General features: G+C 41.1%; 1 protein-coding gene across 3 annotated transcripts in view; it reads right to left on the reverse strand.

The window, feature by feature from the left end:
* The window catches only part of LOC117507043 (low-density lipoprotein receptor-related protein 1-like), a 446,568-nt gene that overhangs the window by 38,111 nt on the left and 393,295 nt on the right, over positions 1-15,162 (reverse strand). For all 3 annotated transcript variants that reach the window (XM_034166738.1, XM_034166739.1, XM_034166740.1), the window contains 7 exons: positions 15,043-15,136; positions 14,828-14,944; positions 14,622-14,741; positions 8,383-8,505; positions 2,235-2,360; positions 1,995-2,111; positions 49-155 (listed from right to left, as the gene is read on the reverse strand). In XM_034166738.1, the coding sequence (XP_034022629.1) occupies positions 49-155; positions 1,995-2,111; positions 2,235-2,360; positions 8,383-8,505; positions 14,622-14,741; positions 14,828-14,944; positions 15,043-15,136 (804 nt within the window). The remainder of the gene's footprint in view (positions 1-48; positions 156-1,994; positions 2,112-2,234; positions 2,361-8,382; positions 8,506-14,621; positions 14,742-14,827; positions 14,945-15,042; positions 15,137-15,162) is intronic.

Raw genomic sequence — 15,162 nt, forward strand, 5'->3', positions numbered from 1 at the left:
ATGAGTCATCAGCAAGCCTCATTTCAAAAGAATATAAATTAATCAGACCTCATCTGAGCCGTCAGCACAGTCATGGTCTCCGTCACACTTCCAGCGCCCAGCAATGCAGCGACCGTTTGTGCAGGCAAACTCGCTCTCCGAACACTGACGAGGCACTAAGGGCAGACAGAAGGCAGCTTACGAGGACGTTCAAGGAAGAGCACAGAGCAGAGGCGAGGAGCAAGGACATGTCAAGGAAAAGGAGAAGAGCAAAAACAACACTGCTGAGAGCCGAACACATATGAAATAAAAAAAAAAGACTGGAAAGTCATATCACAGGATAGACTCATGGGGTACAGTGGGAGGGGTGGGGAGTCTGCAGAAGCTAGTGGGAAAAGTAAAGAAAAATCTTTCAGGAGAAAAGAAAGAGAAGCTGCAGGGACAGTACAGGCTGTGGATGTTGGAGCTGAAACTATGAAAACACCTACCTCTGGCTCACAGCAACGGGCCAGTGTGAAATGCAAAACAGACATGAGATGATGTGAGATGTGCAAGTGGCCACAGAACTATTCAACACCAACAGAATCCAACACTCAACCATGAGTGCAGTTGACACAACATGAAGGCCCTGTCATACCTTGACGATTTAGCCAGCATATGCCAATTATTAAAAAATGCTGGGATAAGTCTAATAAGTTAAGGGTAAGTTTTTTATAAGTTAAGAGCACGTTGAAGCATATTGAAACACGCTGAAGCTCACTGATGTACATCCTAATATGCTGAGCTCCTTGAATAATTTTGGGCATGCTGAAAAGTTTCAACAGATGCCAGCGTGTGACTCATACATCCTGCACATGCGGGACATAAGTTGTAGGTAAGTTATGTGATTGTTGATGCACCTTTCTTTTAATTTACTCATAAGTCTAAATACGTCCATTAATGCTGCCAATGACTGGCTGAAAGCTGCGGTCCTCATGCAGATCAACTGTTTCATTCACAGGGAGTAAATCTGACCTGCTCATTTCAGTCCAATTCACCATCGTGGCTAGAAACGTAGCATTTTAAAGCAAGTACCTCTGTGTTTTTTCTGCTCCAGGTCCTTTTCTCATGCCGGTATTCCGCTCTGATCACACAGAAGCGCTGTGATGATTTAAACTTTTAAAGCATCGTCGTTGTGGTATGATCATCAGATAACCTGATCGATCGATCAGGGTGATCATGCCTGACTAATGTGCTGTAACTCTTTAAAGTGTCATCACTCTGATCATCAGACGACCTGTTCGATCAGGTGTGGTCATGCCTGATTAATGCGGTGTTTAAACATTTAAAGTGCCGTTGCTGTCTGTGATCACCACACAAACAGATCACACAGCACTTCATTCAGATCACACCTGATCGCGGTTGACTGGCGCTTTAAAAGTTTAAAACATCAGAGCATTTCATTATTCAGGTCTGTGATGACCTGATCAGATGTGATCAATGGACCTGATCAGAAATCAATAGCGCTTTAAACATTTAAATAGACAGCACTTCATTCATTCATGGCAGCATTTACCACAGCCAGTCCACTCATCAGCATTCTGTACACAATGAAAATGGTCCACCAAGATAAAAAATGAAAATAAAAAAATAAAGTAATGTTAAATTACTCTGTTTCTGACATGCACCACACCGTGCAGTACCAACTCAAACCACGGGGCTGTCGGAATACACTGGCTAATCGTCAAGGTGTGATAGCTGCATTAATTTATTAGACGTACGCCAGCGTGTGCCAGCATTTTTAATACAGTCAGCATATGCAGGGTAAATCATCAAGGTGTGACAGGTCCTTAACACACACGGTGAGAAGTAGCGTGTTGCTTACAGCTACACCTTGCTGCAGCCCAACAACATGCACACAGCAGAGCTCAAACAATATTAGAAATTACTTACTTCCTACGCACAGTGAGATCAGGTTGTGGCTGTCTGTCCCACCACACAATCAGAAATAAAAATCAGCAAATGGGGGAACCTACCACATTTGTCTTCATCAGAATTGTCCCCGCAGTCATTGTCGTAGTCACACTGCCAGCGACCGGGCACACAACGGTTGTTCTTACAGCGGAACTGGTACGGCTCGCAAGTCCGTTCATCTGATCATCAAAACAGCACAGAAAATACAAGCAGAACCGCGGGTCTATGTTTCCATGAAACACATCACGTCTTCCATTATAACCATTGTCTTTGTCCTGGTGCCTGACCCTCAATGTCCTTACCGCACTCCTCCTTGGGTTCGTCTGAGGCGTCTCCACAGTCATCCTCACCATCACATTTCCAGCGAGCTGGGATGCAGCGTCCAGAGTCCTTACAGCGGAACTCATCCACGCCACACGTCATCTGAGCTGCAAATGGACGGTTTTAGGTCACACTATTGAAGCATGGACATTTTGCTTATATAATTCACAGGACACATAGATAAAAGTAAATAATGAGATGGCTAATGTTTAAGGCATTGCTTAGATTCAATCAGATGTGATGTTTTACAGTCAAGTCCATAGGTATTTTCCTTCCAGGCATCAACACACTGGAGCCAAATGAAACATTTCCTGCAGTGTAGAATTTTAGCTTTAATTCTGGAGGATGTTTGTGGTCTACTGGCCTCTACTGGTGGTTGTCTCTCACTGCGGTATTGTATCACTTCCTGTTCCGGAGCACAGCGGTGTTTTTCTGTATCTGTTAGCTGTTTAATCTGCGCAGTTAGATTGATCTAGTTATCTAGATTACGATTTGTTTCCCAGTGTAATCTTTACGTGCCTTAACTAAAGCACTCCCTCTGCTGAATCACCTCTAAATTATTTACACATTATTCACTTTGCGTGTTTTTAGGAATCTGCTAGCTTAGCGCAGCTACTAGCTCTTAGCCGATTTAGCATGGCGGCTTCTCCTGTCTCTCCTGCACTTTTCTGCTCTGGGTGTGAAATGTTTAGTTATTCCTCGGCCTCCTTTAGCAGTAATGGTACTTGTAATAAGTGTAGCTTATTCGTAGCTTTGGAGACCAGGCTGGGCGAATTGGAGACTCGGCTCCGCACCGTGGAAAATTCTACAGCTAGCCAGGCCCCTGTAGTCGGTGCGGACCAAGGTAGCTTAGCCGCCGTTAGTTACCCCCTGGCAGATCCCGAGCAGCCGGGAAAGCAGGCCGACTGGGTGACTGTGAGGAGGAAGCGTAGTTCTAAACAGAAGCCCCGTGTACACCGCCAACCCGTTCACATTTCTAACCGTTTTTCCCCACTCGGCGACACACCCGCCGAGGATCAAACTCTGGTTATTGGCGACTCTGTTTTGTGAAATGTGAAGTTAGCGACACCAGCAACCATAGTCAATTGTCTTCCGGGGGCCAGAGCAGGCGACATTGAAGGAAATTTGAAACTGCTGGCTAAGGCTAAGCGTAAATTTGGTAAGATTGTAATTCACGTCGGCAGTAATGACACCCGGTTACGACAATCGGAGGTCACTAAAATTAACATTAAATCGGTGTGTAACTTTGCAAAAACAATGTCGGACTCTGTAGTTTTCTCTGGGCCCCTCCCCAACTGGACCGGGAGTGACATGTTTAGCCGCATGTTCTCCTTGAATTGCTGGCTGTCTGAGTGGTGTCCAAAAAATGAGGTGGGCTTCATAGATAATTGGCAAAGCTTCTGGGGAAAACCTGGTCTTGTTAGGAGAGACGGCACCCATCCCACTTTGGATGGAGCAGCTCTCATTTCTAGAAATCTGGCCAATTTTCTTAAATCCTCCAAACCGTGACTATCCAGGGTTGGGACCAGGAAGCAGAGTTGTAGTCTTACACTCCTCTCTGCAGCTTCTCTCCCCCTGCCATCCCCTCATTACCCCATCCCCGTAGAGACGGTGCCTGCTCCCAGACCACCAATAACCAGCAAAAATCTATTTAAGCATAAAAATTCAAAAAGAAAAAATAATATAGCACCTTCAACTGCACCACAGACTAAAACAGTTAAATGTGGTCTATTAAACATTAGGTCTCTCTCTTCTAAGTCCCTGTTGGTAAATGATATAATAATTGATCAACATATTGATTTATTCTGCCTTACAGAATCCTGGTTACAGCAGGATGAATATGTTAGTTTAAATGAGTCAACACCCCCGAGTCACACTAACTGTCAGAACGCTCGTAGCACGGGCCGGGGCGGAGGATTAGCAGCAATCTTCCATTCCAGCTTATTAATTAATCAAAAACCCAGACAGAGCTTTAATTCATTTGAAAGCTTGTCTCTTAGTCTTGTCCATCCAAATTGGAAGTCCCAAAAACCAGTTTTATTTGTTATTATCTATCGTCCACCTGGTCGTTACTATGAGTTTCTCTGTGAATTTTCAGACCTTTTGTCTGACTTAGTGCTTAGCTCAGATAAGATAATTATAGTGGGCGATTTTAACATCCACACAGATGCTGAGAATGGCAGCCTCAACACTGCATTTAATCTATTATTAGACTCTATTGGCTTTGCTCAAAAAGTAAATGAGTCCACCCACCACTTTAATCATATCTTAGATCTTGTTCTGACTTATGGTATGGAAATAGAAGACTTAACAGAGAGAAAAAATTACTCATAACCATCCCAAAGACGTATCGTTATCTTTGGCTGCTTTCAGTGATGCCGGTATTTGGTTAGACTCATTCTCTCCGATTGTTCTGTCTGAGTTATTTTCATTAGTTACTTCATCCAAACCATCAACATGTTTATTAGACCCCATTCCTACCAGGCTGCTCAAGGAAGCCCTACCATTATTTAATGCTTCGATCTTAAATATGATCAATCTATCTTTGTTAGTTGGCTATGTACCACAGGCTTTTAAGGTGGCAGTAATTAAACCATTACTTAAAAAGCCATCACTTGACCCAGCTATCTTAGCTAATTATAGGCCAATCTCCAACCTTCCTTTTCTCTCAAAAATTCTTGAAAGGGTAGTTGTAAAACAGCTAACTGATCATCTGCAGAGGAATGGTCTATTTGAAGAGTTTCAGTCAGGTTTTAGAATTCATCATAGTACAGAAACAGCATTAGTGAAGGTTACAAATGATCTTCTTATGGCCTCGGACAGTGGACTCATCTCTGTGCTTGTTCTGTTAGACCTCAGTGCTGCTTTTGATACTGTTGACCATAAAATTTTATTACAGAGATTAGAGCATGCCATAGGTATTAAAGGCACTGCGCTGCGGTGGTTTGAATCATATTTGTCTAATAGATTACAATTTGTTCATGTACATGGGGAATCTTCTTCACAGACTAGGGTTAATTATGGAGTTCCACAAGGTTCTGTGCTAGGACCAATTTTATTCACTTTATACATGCTTCCCTTAGGTAGTATTATTAGACGGTATTGCTTAAATTTTCATTGTTACGCAGATGATACCCAGCTTTATCTATCCATGAAGCCAGAGGACACACACCAATTAGCTAAACTGCAGGATTGTCTTACAGACATAAAGACATGGATGACCTCTAATTTCCTGCTTTTAAACTCAGATAAAACTGAAGTTATTGTACTTGGCCCCACAAATCTTAGAAACATGGTGTCTAACCAGATCCTTACTCTGGATGGCATTGCCCTGGCCTCTAGTAATACTGTGAGAAATCTTGGAGTCGTTTTTGATCAGGATATGTCATTCAAAGCGCATATTAAACAAATATGTAGGACTGCTTTTTTGCATTTACGCAATATCTCTAAAATCAGAAAGGTCTTGTCTCAGAGTGATGCTGAAAAACTAATTCATTCATTTATTTCCTCTAGGCTGGACTATTGTAATTCATTATTATCAGGTTGTCCTAAAAGTTCCCTAAAAAGCCTTCAGTTAATTCAAAATGCTGCAGCTAGAGTACTGACGGGGACTAGAAGGAGAGAGCATATCTCACCCATATTGGCCTCTCTTCATTGGCTTCCTGTTAATTCTAGAATAGAATTTAAAATTCTTCTTCTTACTTATAAGGTTTTGAATAATCAGGTCCCATCTTATCTTAGGGACCTCGTAGTACCATATCACCCCAATAGAGCGCTTCGCTCTCAGACTGCAGGCTTACTTGTAGTTCCTAGGGTTTGTAAGAGTAGATTGGGAGGCAGAGCCTTCAGCTTTCAGGCTCCTCTCCTGTGGAACCAGCTCCCAATTCAATCAACTCAATCAACTTTTTTCTTATATAGCGCCAAATCACAACAAACAGTTGCCCCAAGGCGCTCCATATTGCAAGGCAAGGCCATACAATAATTATGAAAAACCCCAACGGTCAAAACGACCCCCTATGAGCAAGCACTTGGCAACAGTGGGAAGGAAAAACTCCCTTTTAACAGGAAGAAACCTCCAGCAGAACCAGGCTCAGGGAGGGGCAGTCTTCTGCTGAGACTGGTTGGGGCTGAGGGAAAAAACCAGGAAAAGACATGCCGTGAAGGGGGGCAGAGATCGATCACTAATGATTAAATGCAGAGTGATGCATACGGAGCAAAAAGAGAAAGAAACAGTGCATCATGGGAACCCCCCCACAATCTACGTCTAAAGCAGCATAACCAAGGGATGGTCCAGGGTCACCCGATCCAGCCCTAACTATAAGCCTTAGCGAAAAGGAAAGTTTTAAGCCTAATCTTAAAAGTAGAGAGGGTATCTGTCTCCCTGATCTGAATTGGGAGCTGGTTCCACTTCAGATCAGGGAGACAGACACCCTCTCTACTTTTAAGATTAGGCTTAAAACTTTCCTTTTTGCTAAAGCTTATAGTTAGGGCTGGATCGGGTGACCCTGAACCATCCCTTAGTTATGCTGCTATAGACGTAGACTGCTGGGGGGTTCCCATGATGCACTGTTTCTTTCTCTTTTTGGCTCTGTATGCACCACTCTGCATTTAATCATTAGTGATCGATCTCTGCTCCCCTCCACAGCATGTCTTTTTCCTGGTTCTCTCCCTCAGCCCCAACCAGTCCCAGCAGAAGACTGCCCCTCCCTGAGCCTGGTTCTGCTGGAGGTTTCTTCCTGTTAAAAGGGAGTTTTTCCTTCCCACTGTAGCCAAGTGCTTGCTCACAGGGGGTCGTTTTGACCGTTGGGGTTTTACATAATTATTGTATGGCCTTGCCTTACAATATAAAGCGCCTTGGGGCAACTGTTTGTTGTGATTTGGCGCTATATAAAAAAAAATTGATTGATTGATTGATTGATGTTGGCCTGTGTTGGTTCCAGTCTGATACCTTACCACAGGGAAACAATTTCTGCAAGGGTACCCAATATCTGTGTTTGATAGCTGTGCAGGAAAATCTGAAATACCTCAAGCAGTCAAGTAGAAGAAAACTAGTCAGATCAGTGGGTACTACCTAGTTGTAATCAACTACTACAACTAGTCATCTCAACTCTATTACCATTAGACAAGACAGTGAAAGTACGCATTAATATTTCCAGTGTGTCCTGGACTTCATTTACAAACACTACGAAACACAAACAGTATTGTACTGTGTGATAAATCTGTCTGAAGTAGTAACATCTCAAAAATTAAATGGCTTTGCATGAAGCAAACTCATTAGGGAACCCTCCAAGACATCCAGTCAACTCTAAATGAGTTACAGGGTTCTATGTTTGTTACTGGAGAAACTGCATTGTCCAATGTTTGTCTGTTGTATCACCAGTTCTAAAACTTCAGGGTGAAGTGGCACAGAAAAAAGATTTTCAGACAAAGACGACATGAAATTTCAGCTACAGTTTCCCCAAAGACACATGGAATACACAAGCCTAGAGATGATTTGATTGGCTTGTATGAAAATGCTTCTCTGTGTCACTCCACCTGTGAAGCTGTGGCTAGTGGTGCAACATACAAAAGCACAGCTTCTCCAATCACACCCCCAGAAGCCTAGAACTACTTCAGTGTTGTATGAGACTGTTGGTGACTTCCCTCACTAGTGTGCTTCTTGCATGATCACTCAACTTCTAACTTCCAAAATGAAAATGACATGGTTGTACTTTGGGAATAACTGTTTTTGGACTGACTTCAAAACATACAAGGCCGGATTTCACCAGGACAAGCCATTTTCTAAAAACGACTTACTTCAAGCAGGAAAAAAATAAGGAGTGTGCAATTGTTGGACAAGTGTAATGAAGGAAGTGGGACAGTCGGGTTGTTGAGGACTGGACATGAAGGCTTTGGACCATCAGAGGCTGTGGCTACATAATAAAAATTACTTTAGCACTTAATTTTTCTGCTGGTCCCATGGACCAGTGAATTATGATGTTTGGTATTTTGGGACAGTGTTGATGTCGACTCCTGCTAACATGCACTGCTCTTGAGTTAATCCAGGTGTAATCCACCAGGGTTGTGCTATTTTCAATCATGGAGATACTTTAGAGGAGAATTAGTTCTTAAACAGGTGGTTTTACTCACTGCAATTAGCAGGCTCATCTGATCCATCCACACAGTCGTTGTCCCTGTCACACACCCACACCCGTGGGATGCAGCGTTTGGTGATGGCACATTGGAACTGGTTGGGAGCACATGTCACTTCAGCTGCACACACAGACAACATCTTTTTTTTTACTTAATTTTTTTAAGTCATTTGTTTATAGTATATAATGAAAATAAGGAAAGAGAAAAATGCACAGATGGGCATGAAAAGAATAAACGGGGAAGATGGATCGAAATAACAACGTGTACAATTTAAGAGAGAGAGCAAGATCCATTTCAGTCCTTTTCGATTCACTTGCCCATGGTCTTTTCACCACAACAATACAGAGAAGAAGTGTTCTCATATAGATGTATAATAAACATTGAGAGAGTACATCAAATAGGCCAGTAGGGGGCATTTTACTCAAACAAAAAGCAAAACAAAACAAAACCCACTTAGTTGCATAAGTAATTAATAATTAACTCCGCCAAGGAGGTTATATTTTCGGTCGAGTTTGTTTGTTTGTTTGTCTGTCGGTCTGTTTGTCAGCAGGATAACTCATAAAGTTTTGAACGGATTTGGATGAAATTTTGTGGAGTGGTTGGAAATGACAAGAGGAACAAGGAATTAAATTTTAGTGGTGATCCGGATCATGATCCGGATCCAGGAATTTTTTAAAGGATTCTTAACCATTGCGGGATAGGGGGAATTTTGACATTCTAGTTTCTAACTCCACAAAAACAAGGCAGAAAGGCTTGAAAAAAATTAGTGTGTAACATAGTCAAACGTTCTATCAAACAACAAAGTTTGGTGATGATCGGATCCGGATTCCGGATCTGGTGATCCAGAATATGCAAAAATATAGGGAAAATAGAAAATGTGTCAGTGTGAGGTGACAAATGAAGCTAGAGATGCACAACTAACACCAAATTGTAGCTGAATCTGTACTGATTCTGTAAGGTGTCATCAGATTTGATGTAGCTTCAAATGTTATGGAGCTAGATCCAGAAGAAAACCGCCATTACCGAAAAATCGTATTTATACAATAACCTTTGGGGGGGGGGGGGTTGGTGATTAAAAAAAAACAAAAAACAAAAAAACAAATTACATTCTTCCACGAAAATTCCCTCCATTGACCAGAGTTAGAGGTGCTCATTTGAGTTTTACAGATGTTCAGCCAATCATCTTCTGAAATAGTTATTTTTGCTTCTTTTTCCCATTTAGATTTTATGTAGAGAATGGAAAGACCATTATATGACTGTAAACAGCAGTAGATTCGGGTTATCAACTTCCTGTTTAATTTGGATTCATATGAATCAATCAGAACATTAATTAAGTCAGAGCTGGATTCGTTGGTTGTTTTTATATCTCAACTGAAATGAGCTCTAGCTTGAAGGTATCTGGAGAAGTCTTGATTTTCTAAATCATAGTTATCTTTAAGTTTTTGAAAACAGTCTCGTTTCCCTTTATCAGAAATCAGACAGTATGTTGTGATACCTTTAGATTCCACTGTTTGAAATGCCCATCCATCTGGGCAGATTTAAAATCTTTATTATGTGCAATCCCATCTTAATACTTTAATGTGCTTGTCCTGTTTGTTTTTACAACATTCATCAAACTAAATGTTTAAGGGCGTTTTTGTCCAGCCACTTAAGTTTTGTTTATGCCGTGAGTATAGATTTCTGTCTCCAAGCTAACTGGAGGGGAATATCCAGTTGGCTTAATTCTAGATTCTTCCATTTAGCATTGTAATATGGATTGCACAGATAAATCAGATATCTAAGATGGACTGATTTGTAGTAGTTCACCATATTTGGCAGAGATAATCCTCCTCTCTCTTTAGGCAATTGCAGTATTTTATATCTGAGCCTTGGTTTAAGGCCTTTCCAAATGAACCCTGATAGCATTCCCTTCCACTCCGTGAATTGTTTCTCAGGTATTTCTATTGGTATGGACAGAAAAAGGAAAAGCAATCGTGGCAGGATGTTCATTTTAACTATATCTAACCAGTTATGTAAATCAAGTGGTAATAAACTCCATTTATTTAAATATGTCTTTAATTCCTTGGTAACTGGCAGATAGGTGGATAAATCCTTTGGAATTTTTATTCCTAAATATTTTATGATGTTATTTTCTCATTTAAAATCACAAAGGTTAGTTATTTGCAGTGAGGGAATATAGTTAAATGAAATAACTTGTGTTTTCTGAATGTTTAGTTTATAACCTGAGTAATAACCAAATACCTTCAAAGGGGACATTAATTTAGGCAAACTCAGTCTGTATAACTGCACTCTGATTTGTCTTTGCCCACTTTAGGAATTACCGAGATGATGCCATGTCTCCAAGAAGCTGGTATTTCCCCTCCGTTAAGTGTAAAGTTAAAGCATTTCAATAATGTTGGTGATAGTAATTCTCTAAATGTTTTATACCACTCAGCGGGGTATCCATCCTCACCTGGCATTTTGTTTGTTTTGAATCTAGAAACAGCATTATCCAGCTCTTTTTGTGTTACTCTATTCATCATTAATTTGTTCTGTTATAATCCAATGGATGGTAAATCCAGGGAGTCAAGAAAGCATTTAATACTCCCAGAATTGGCTCGTTTCTGTTGTGAGTACAGATCTTTATAGTACTTTTCAAAGGAGTTTTGTATTTCTTTTAATTTATAACATATTTTTATTTATGATTGTGTATCCTTAATTTTATAGATGGATCTTTCCTCCTGTTGCCTTCTTATCCTCCAGGCTAATAGTTTTTTGGCTCTAGGCCCATTATCGTACTATCTTTGTTTAATAAACTTAGCTTTCATCTCCTCATGACTATCATAGTTTGTTTAAGTTTTGTTTAATGAGTTTTATCTGCTCTATTAATTTGCGATCATTAAGCTCCATGTGTTTCAGTTCTGCATTTTTTAGTTCCTGTAGAAAGTATTTTATCTGTTTCTGTTTCTCCCTCTTTTTAATTGAGGACCACAATATAAGTTTCCCACTTAATACTGCCTTGGCAGCATCCCATACAGTACCTGGAGGCACTTCATCAGTACCATAATGTTCTAAATATTCTTTAAATTTCTTCTGAATATGTTGTTTGAACTGAAGGTTATTTAATAAACTTATGTTGAGCCTCCAAGTCGTATTTTTGATTTCAGTGTCCACATGTAGGGATAAATATACACCTGCGTGGTCTGAGATATCTTTGACTAACTATTTGACAGTTCAGAACTCTGTGTCTTTCTGAATTAAACATGAAAAAGTAGTTAATTCTAGAATGTACATTATGAGGACGAGAGAAAAAGGTAAACTGTCTTGCTGTTGGGTTTAATTCCCTCCATACAGCCATCATACCTGCTTCAAGGAGAAGTTCCTTAACAGTGGCTGTCTCAGGGCTAAGTCTCTTTGTATTAGTGGAGTCAAGAGAGGGTAATAATTGTATATTCCAGTCTCCACCACAAATAAGGACCCTGTCAGTCTCTTCAGCAATGAAATCAAATATTTTCTTCACCAATATTTTATCATTACTGGCTTGTAATCAATGTAACCTTTTACTAAAATGCATCTCCCCTCCTTATCCTTTATCTGTTTTGAAATCTGGAATGTAACTTTGTTAGAGATTAATGTTATAACTCCTTGCCTCTGTCCATGTTTGTAAGATGAGTAATATGCATTTTTAAAGCCCAGATGTTAAAATTTTTCATGGTCTTTGTTGCTAAGATGGGCCTCCTGCCAAAACATATGTTCTCTTTTCATTTTAGTAATGAACTTGCTCCTTTTAATAGGATTTTGCAGACCATTAACACTTAAAGTAATTATTTTGTACTCCTGGTTTAGAATTCTACCCCTTAATTTTAATGCACATATTTCCACCCTCTCTTAACCTAACGATATAAATAAAAGCTGTCTGTGCTGAACAAAACCAAACAGAAAGAACCTGCAACAGTGTAGTAAAATAGCAACTTATGAACAGGGAGGGGAGGCCTCCAAAAGGACGGCCCCTCCAGATGCATCCTAACATCATCCTGTAAGCGATTTTGGTTTACATAAATAATGATGTTAGTGTAGTGTCTGTCACCCAGAAGACAGTCCAATCAGTATTTTTAAAAAACTATGAATTATGAAGTCTTCTTGTCTTAATCATGTTACTCATACATGAAGCTCTATAACATTCAGCCGATGTTTAGTACATCTCAGACCATGCTTTCTTGGGGTCCAATAGCTCAATGGAATCTCCGGACCTTCTCTTTTGCTCGCTCAATATCCATGCCGCGGTTCCATTGTCTTGAGGACCCCCTGAGCTGCCATGTGTTTCCTCCCAGTTTCTTGCAGGGTGTCTCAGCTGTGTAGACTTCATCGGCGGGTGTGCTACTCTCATCGGGTTCGCTGTCAGCTGTTAATATCCCCTTCTTCAGCATGTTCTTCTTCGCTTCCTCCGTAGTGTTGTAAATGGTCGGCCCTTCATCATAAAAGACCCGGAGTTCAGCGAGCACGGGTGTCTGAAATCTGAGTCCCCGTTCTTTTAACATCTTTCTCAGTGCCGCATAGTCCTTCATCTTTTTTATAACTTCTGCTGGGTAGTCATGGTCGAAGTACACCTCTCTTTCCGTAGAGATGTATCTCTTTCTTTTTCCATGCAGTGCTCAGCACTTGTTCCTTGGTTTTATACATGAGGAAACAAGTGATCATGGATCTTGGTGCAGCTTGTGGTGCGGTTTTGGTCCGAGTGACCGGTGACAATGTTGTATTTGAAGGTCAAGGTCCCTGAGTTGCAACTTAGATGTAATAAATTTCTCCAGTAACTCACACGCATTATTCCCTCTTCTCCCTTGGGAATCCTGAAGATGTAGAGGTTGCTTCTACGGAAGCGTGTTTCTAAATCCGTTAACTTGGACACAATACTCTCTTGCTCCTTCAAAGTCTGGAGAACTACGTCCTTCGTGTTAGCATTCCACTCCATGTCGGCCACTCGGGTCTCCATTTCCTCCATCCTAGCCTCCGTGTTCTTAAGTTCTGCACCGATCTCGCTCAGTTTGTGATTCACTTCTTCTTCTTTTTTAAAGTTCCCAAGCTCTTCCTTCATGTCTCTTTTAACTGTCTCACAGAATCAGCTCAATTCCCTTTTCATATCCAGGTGCCCTCCTTTTACGTCGGCATGGATAGCACCTATGCTAGCTTGTAGGGCATCTATCGTAGCATGCATGACCTTTTGATCTCTTAAAATAGGTCAAGGTTAACCATCTTTGAACTTGTCCAAGGTCTGTGTCCCAAGAATGTTCGCTGTGATTTTGAAAACCTGGCAGTAATAGGACTGGACTTATGCTGAGCACAGACAGACAGACGGACAAATAGACACAAGGCCCTTGCAATACCCGATGGCCATATTTTGGCCTTGGGTAAATATAAATCGTGGCTTAAAGAAGTTTGAGTTCAAGGAGTCACTGTAATCAATAAGATCAATTTTCTGAAGATGAACATTATAATAAGTGCATAATAAGTGTAAGTGCATAATAATGTGTATAATAAGTGCAGTTGTTAAATAGTTTTTGTTTTTTTAAGAAAAGTTTTCAAAATGTGCGGCACGGTGGCTTAGTGGTTAGCACTGTTGCTTCACAGCAAGAAGCTCATGGGATTGATTCCCACCTGTGGTCTTTCTGTGTGGAGTTTGCATGTTCTCCTCGTGTTTGTGTGGGTTCCCTCCAGGTGCTCCGGCTTCCTCCAACATCCAAAGACATACAAGTTAGGTGGATTGGAAACTTTAAATTGTCCGCAGGTGTGCGTGCGGGTGTGAATGTGTTTGTTTGTCTATATGTGGCCCTGCAACAGACTGGTGTCCTGTCCAGGGTGTACCCCTCCTCACGCCCTATGACTGCTGGGATAGGCTCCAGTCCCCCGTGACCCTTAATCCGAGTAAGCAGTTGAAGATGAGTGAGTTTTCAAAATGAGAAGGGTTAAGCATGAATATGCTCAGTAAATGTCAGATATCTTACTATCTTGTGCTTGAGTGGAAAATTTACCCTCATAGTTGCACAACACAAAAGAAGAAGAAAAAAAAATCATGATGACTGTTTGCAGGAAATATAAACATTAGGGTTAAAATACCGACCAAAATTAAATGTTTCATATCTTGTTGTGGTACCTGATTTAATACTTATCATTTCATGAGAACTATGGAAATGTAAAAGCAGCAGAACCACAACCACTTGCGATGTTTTGCTCAGAGAGAAGAGAGTGGAGGTGAAACTCACGACAGTCTTTCTCATCCTCTCCCTCTCCACAGTTGTCTTGTCCATTGCAACGGAAGATGCCAGGGATACAGCGACTGGGGTGGGTGCATTTAAACTGACTAGGCAAGCACACATGGATGTCTGTACACAGAGAGACAATAAACAGTGAGGGAGGCTATGAGGGTCGCACAGGACCAGTGTTCTTAAGAAAAATAACAACAGCATACCACAGTTGGCCTCATCAGAGTTGTCCTGGCAGTCATTGTCTCCATCACAGATGTACGCTGGGTTGGTGCAGATACCTGTACCACATTGGAACTGGCCTGGCCTACATTTAAACTCAGCTACAGTAAGAAAAAAGAATAAACACATTATTAGCCAGTGGAAATGAAACAATGCACCATTTTAAAATCTGGTTCATTGGGCTTTGCTCATCACTCACGGCAGTCTGCAGGCTCATCTGATCGATCCCCGCAGTCGTCCTCAGTGTCACACTTCCACCAGAATGGAATACACTTGTCATTTTTGCAGACGAACTGAAAGGGCAGAAGAAGTGTTGGAA

Source organism: Thalassophryne amazonica, chromosome 3, assembly GCF_902500255.1.
Source record: "Thalassophryne amazonica chromosome 3, fThaAma1.1, whole genome shotgun sequence".
NCBI classification, from domain to species: domain Eukaryota; kingdom Metazoa; phylum Chordata; class Actinopteri; order Batrachoidiformes; family Batrachoididae; genus Thalassophryne; species Thalassophryne amazonica.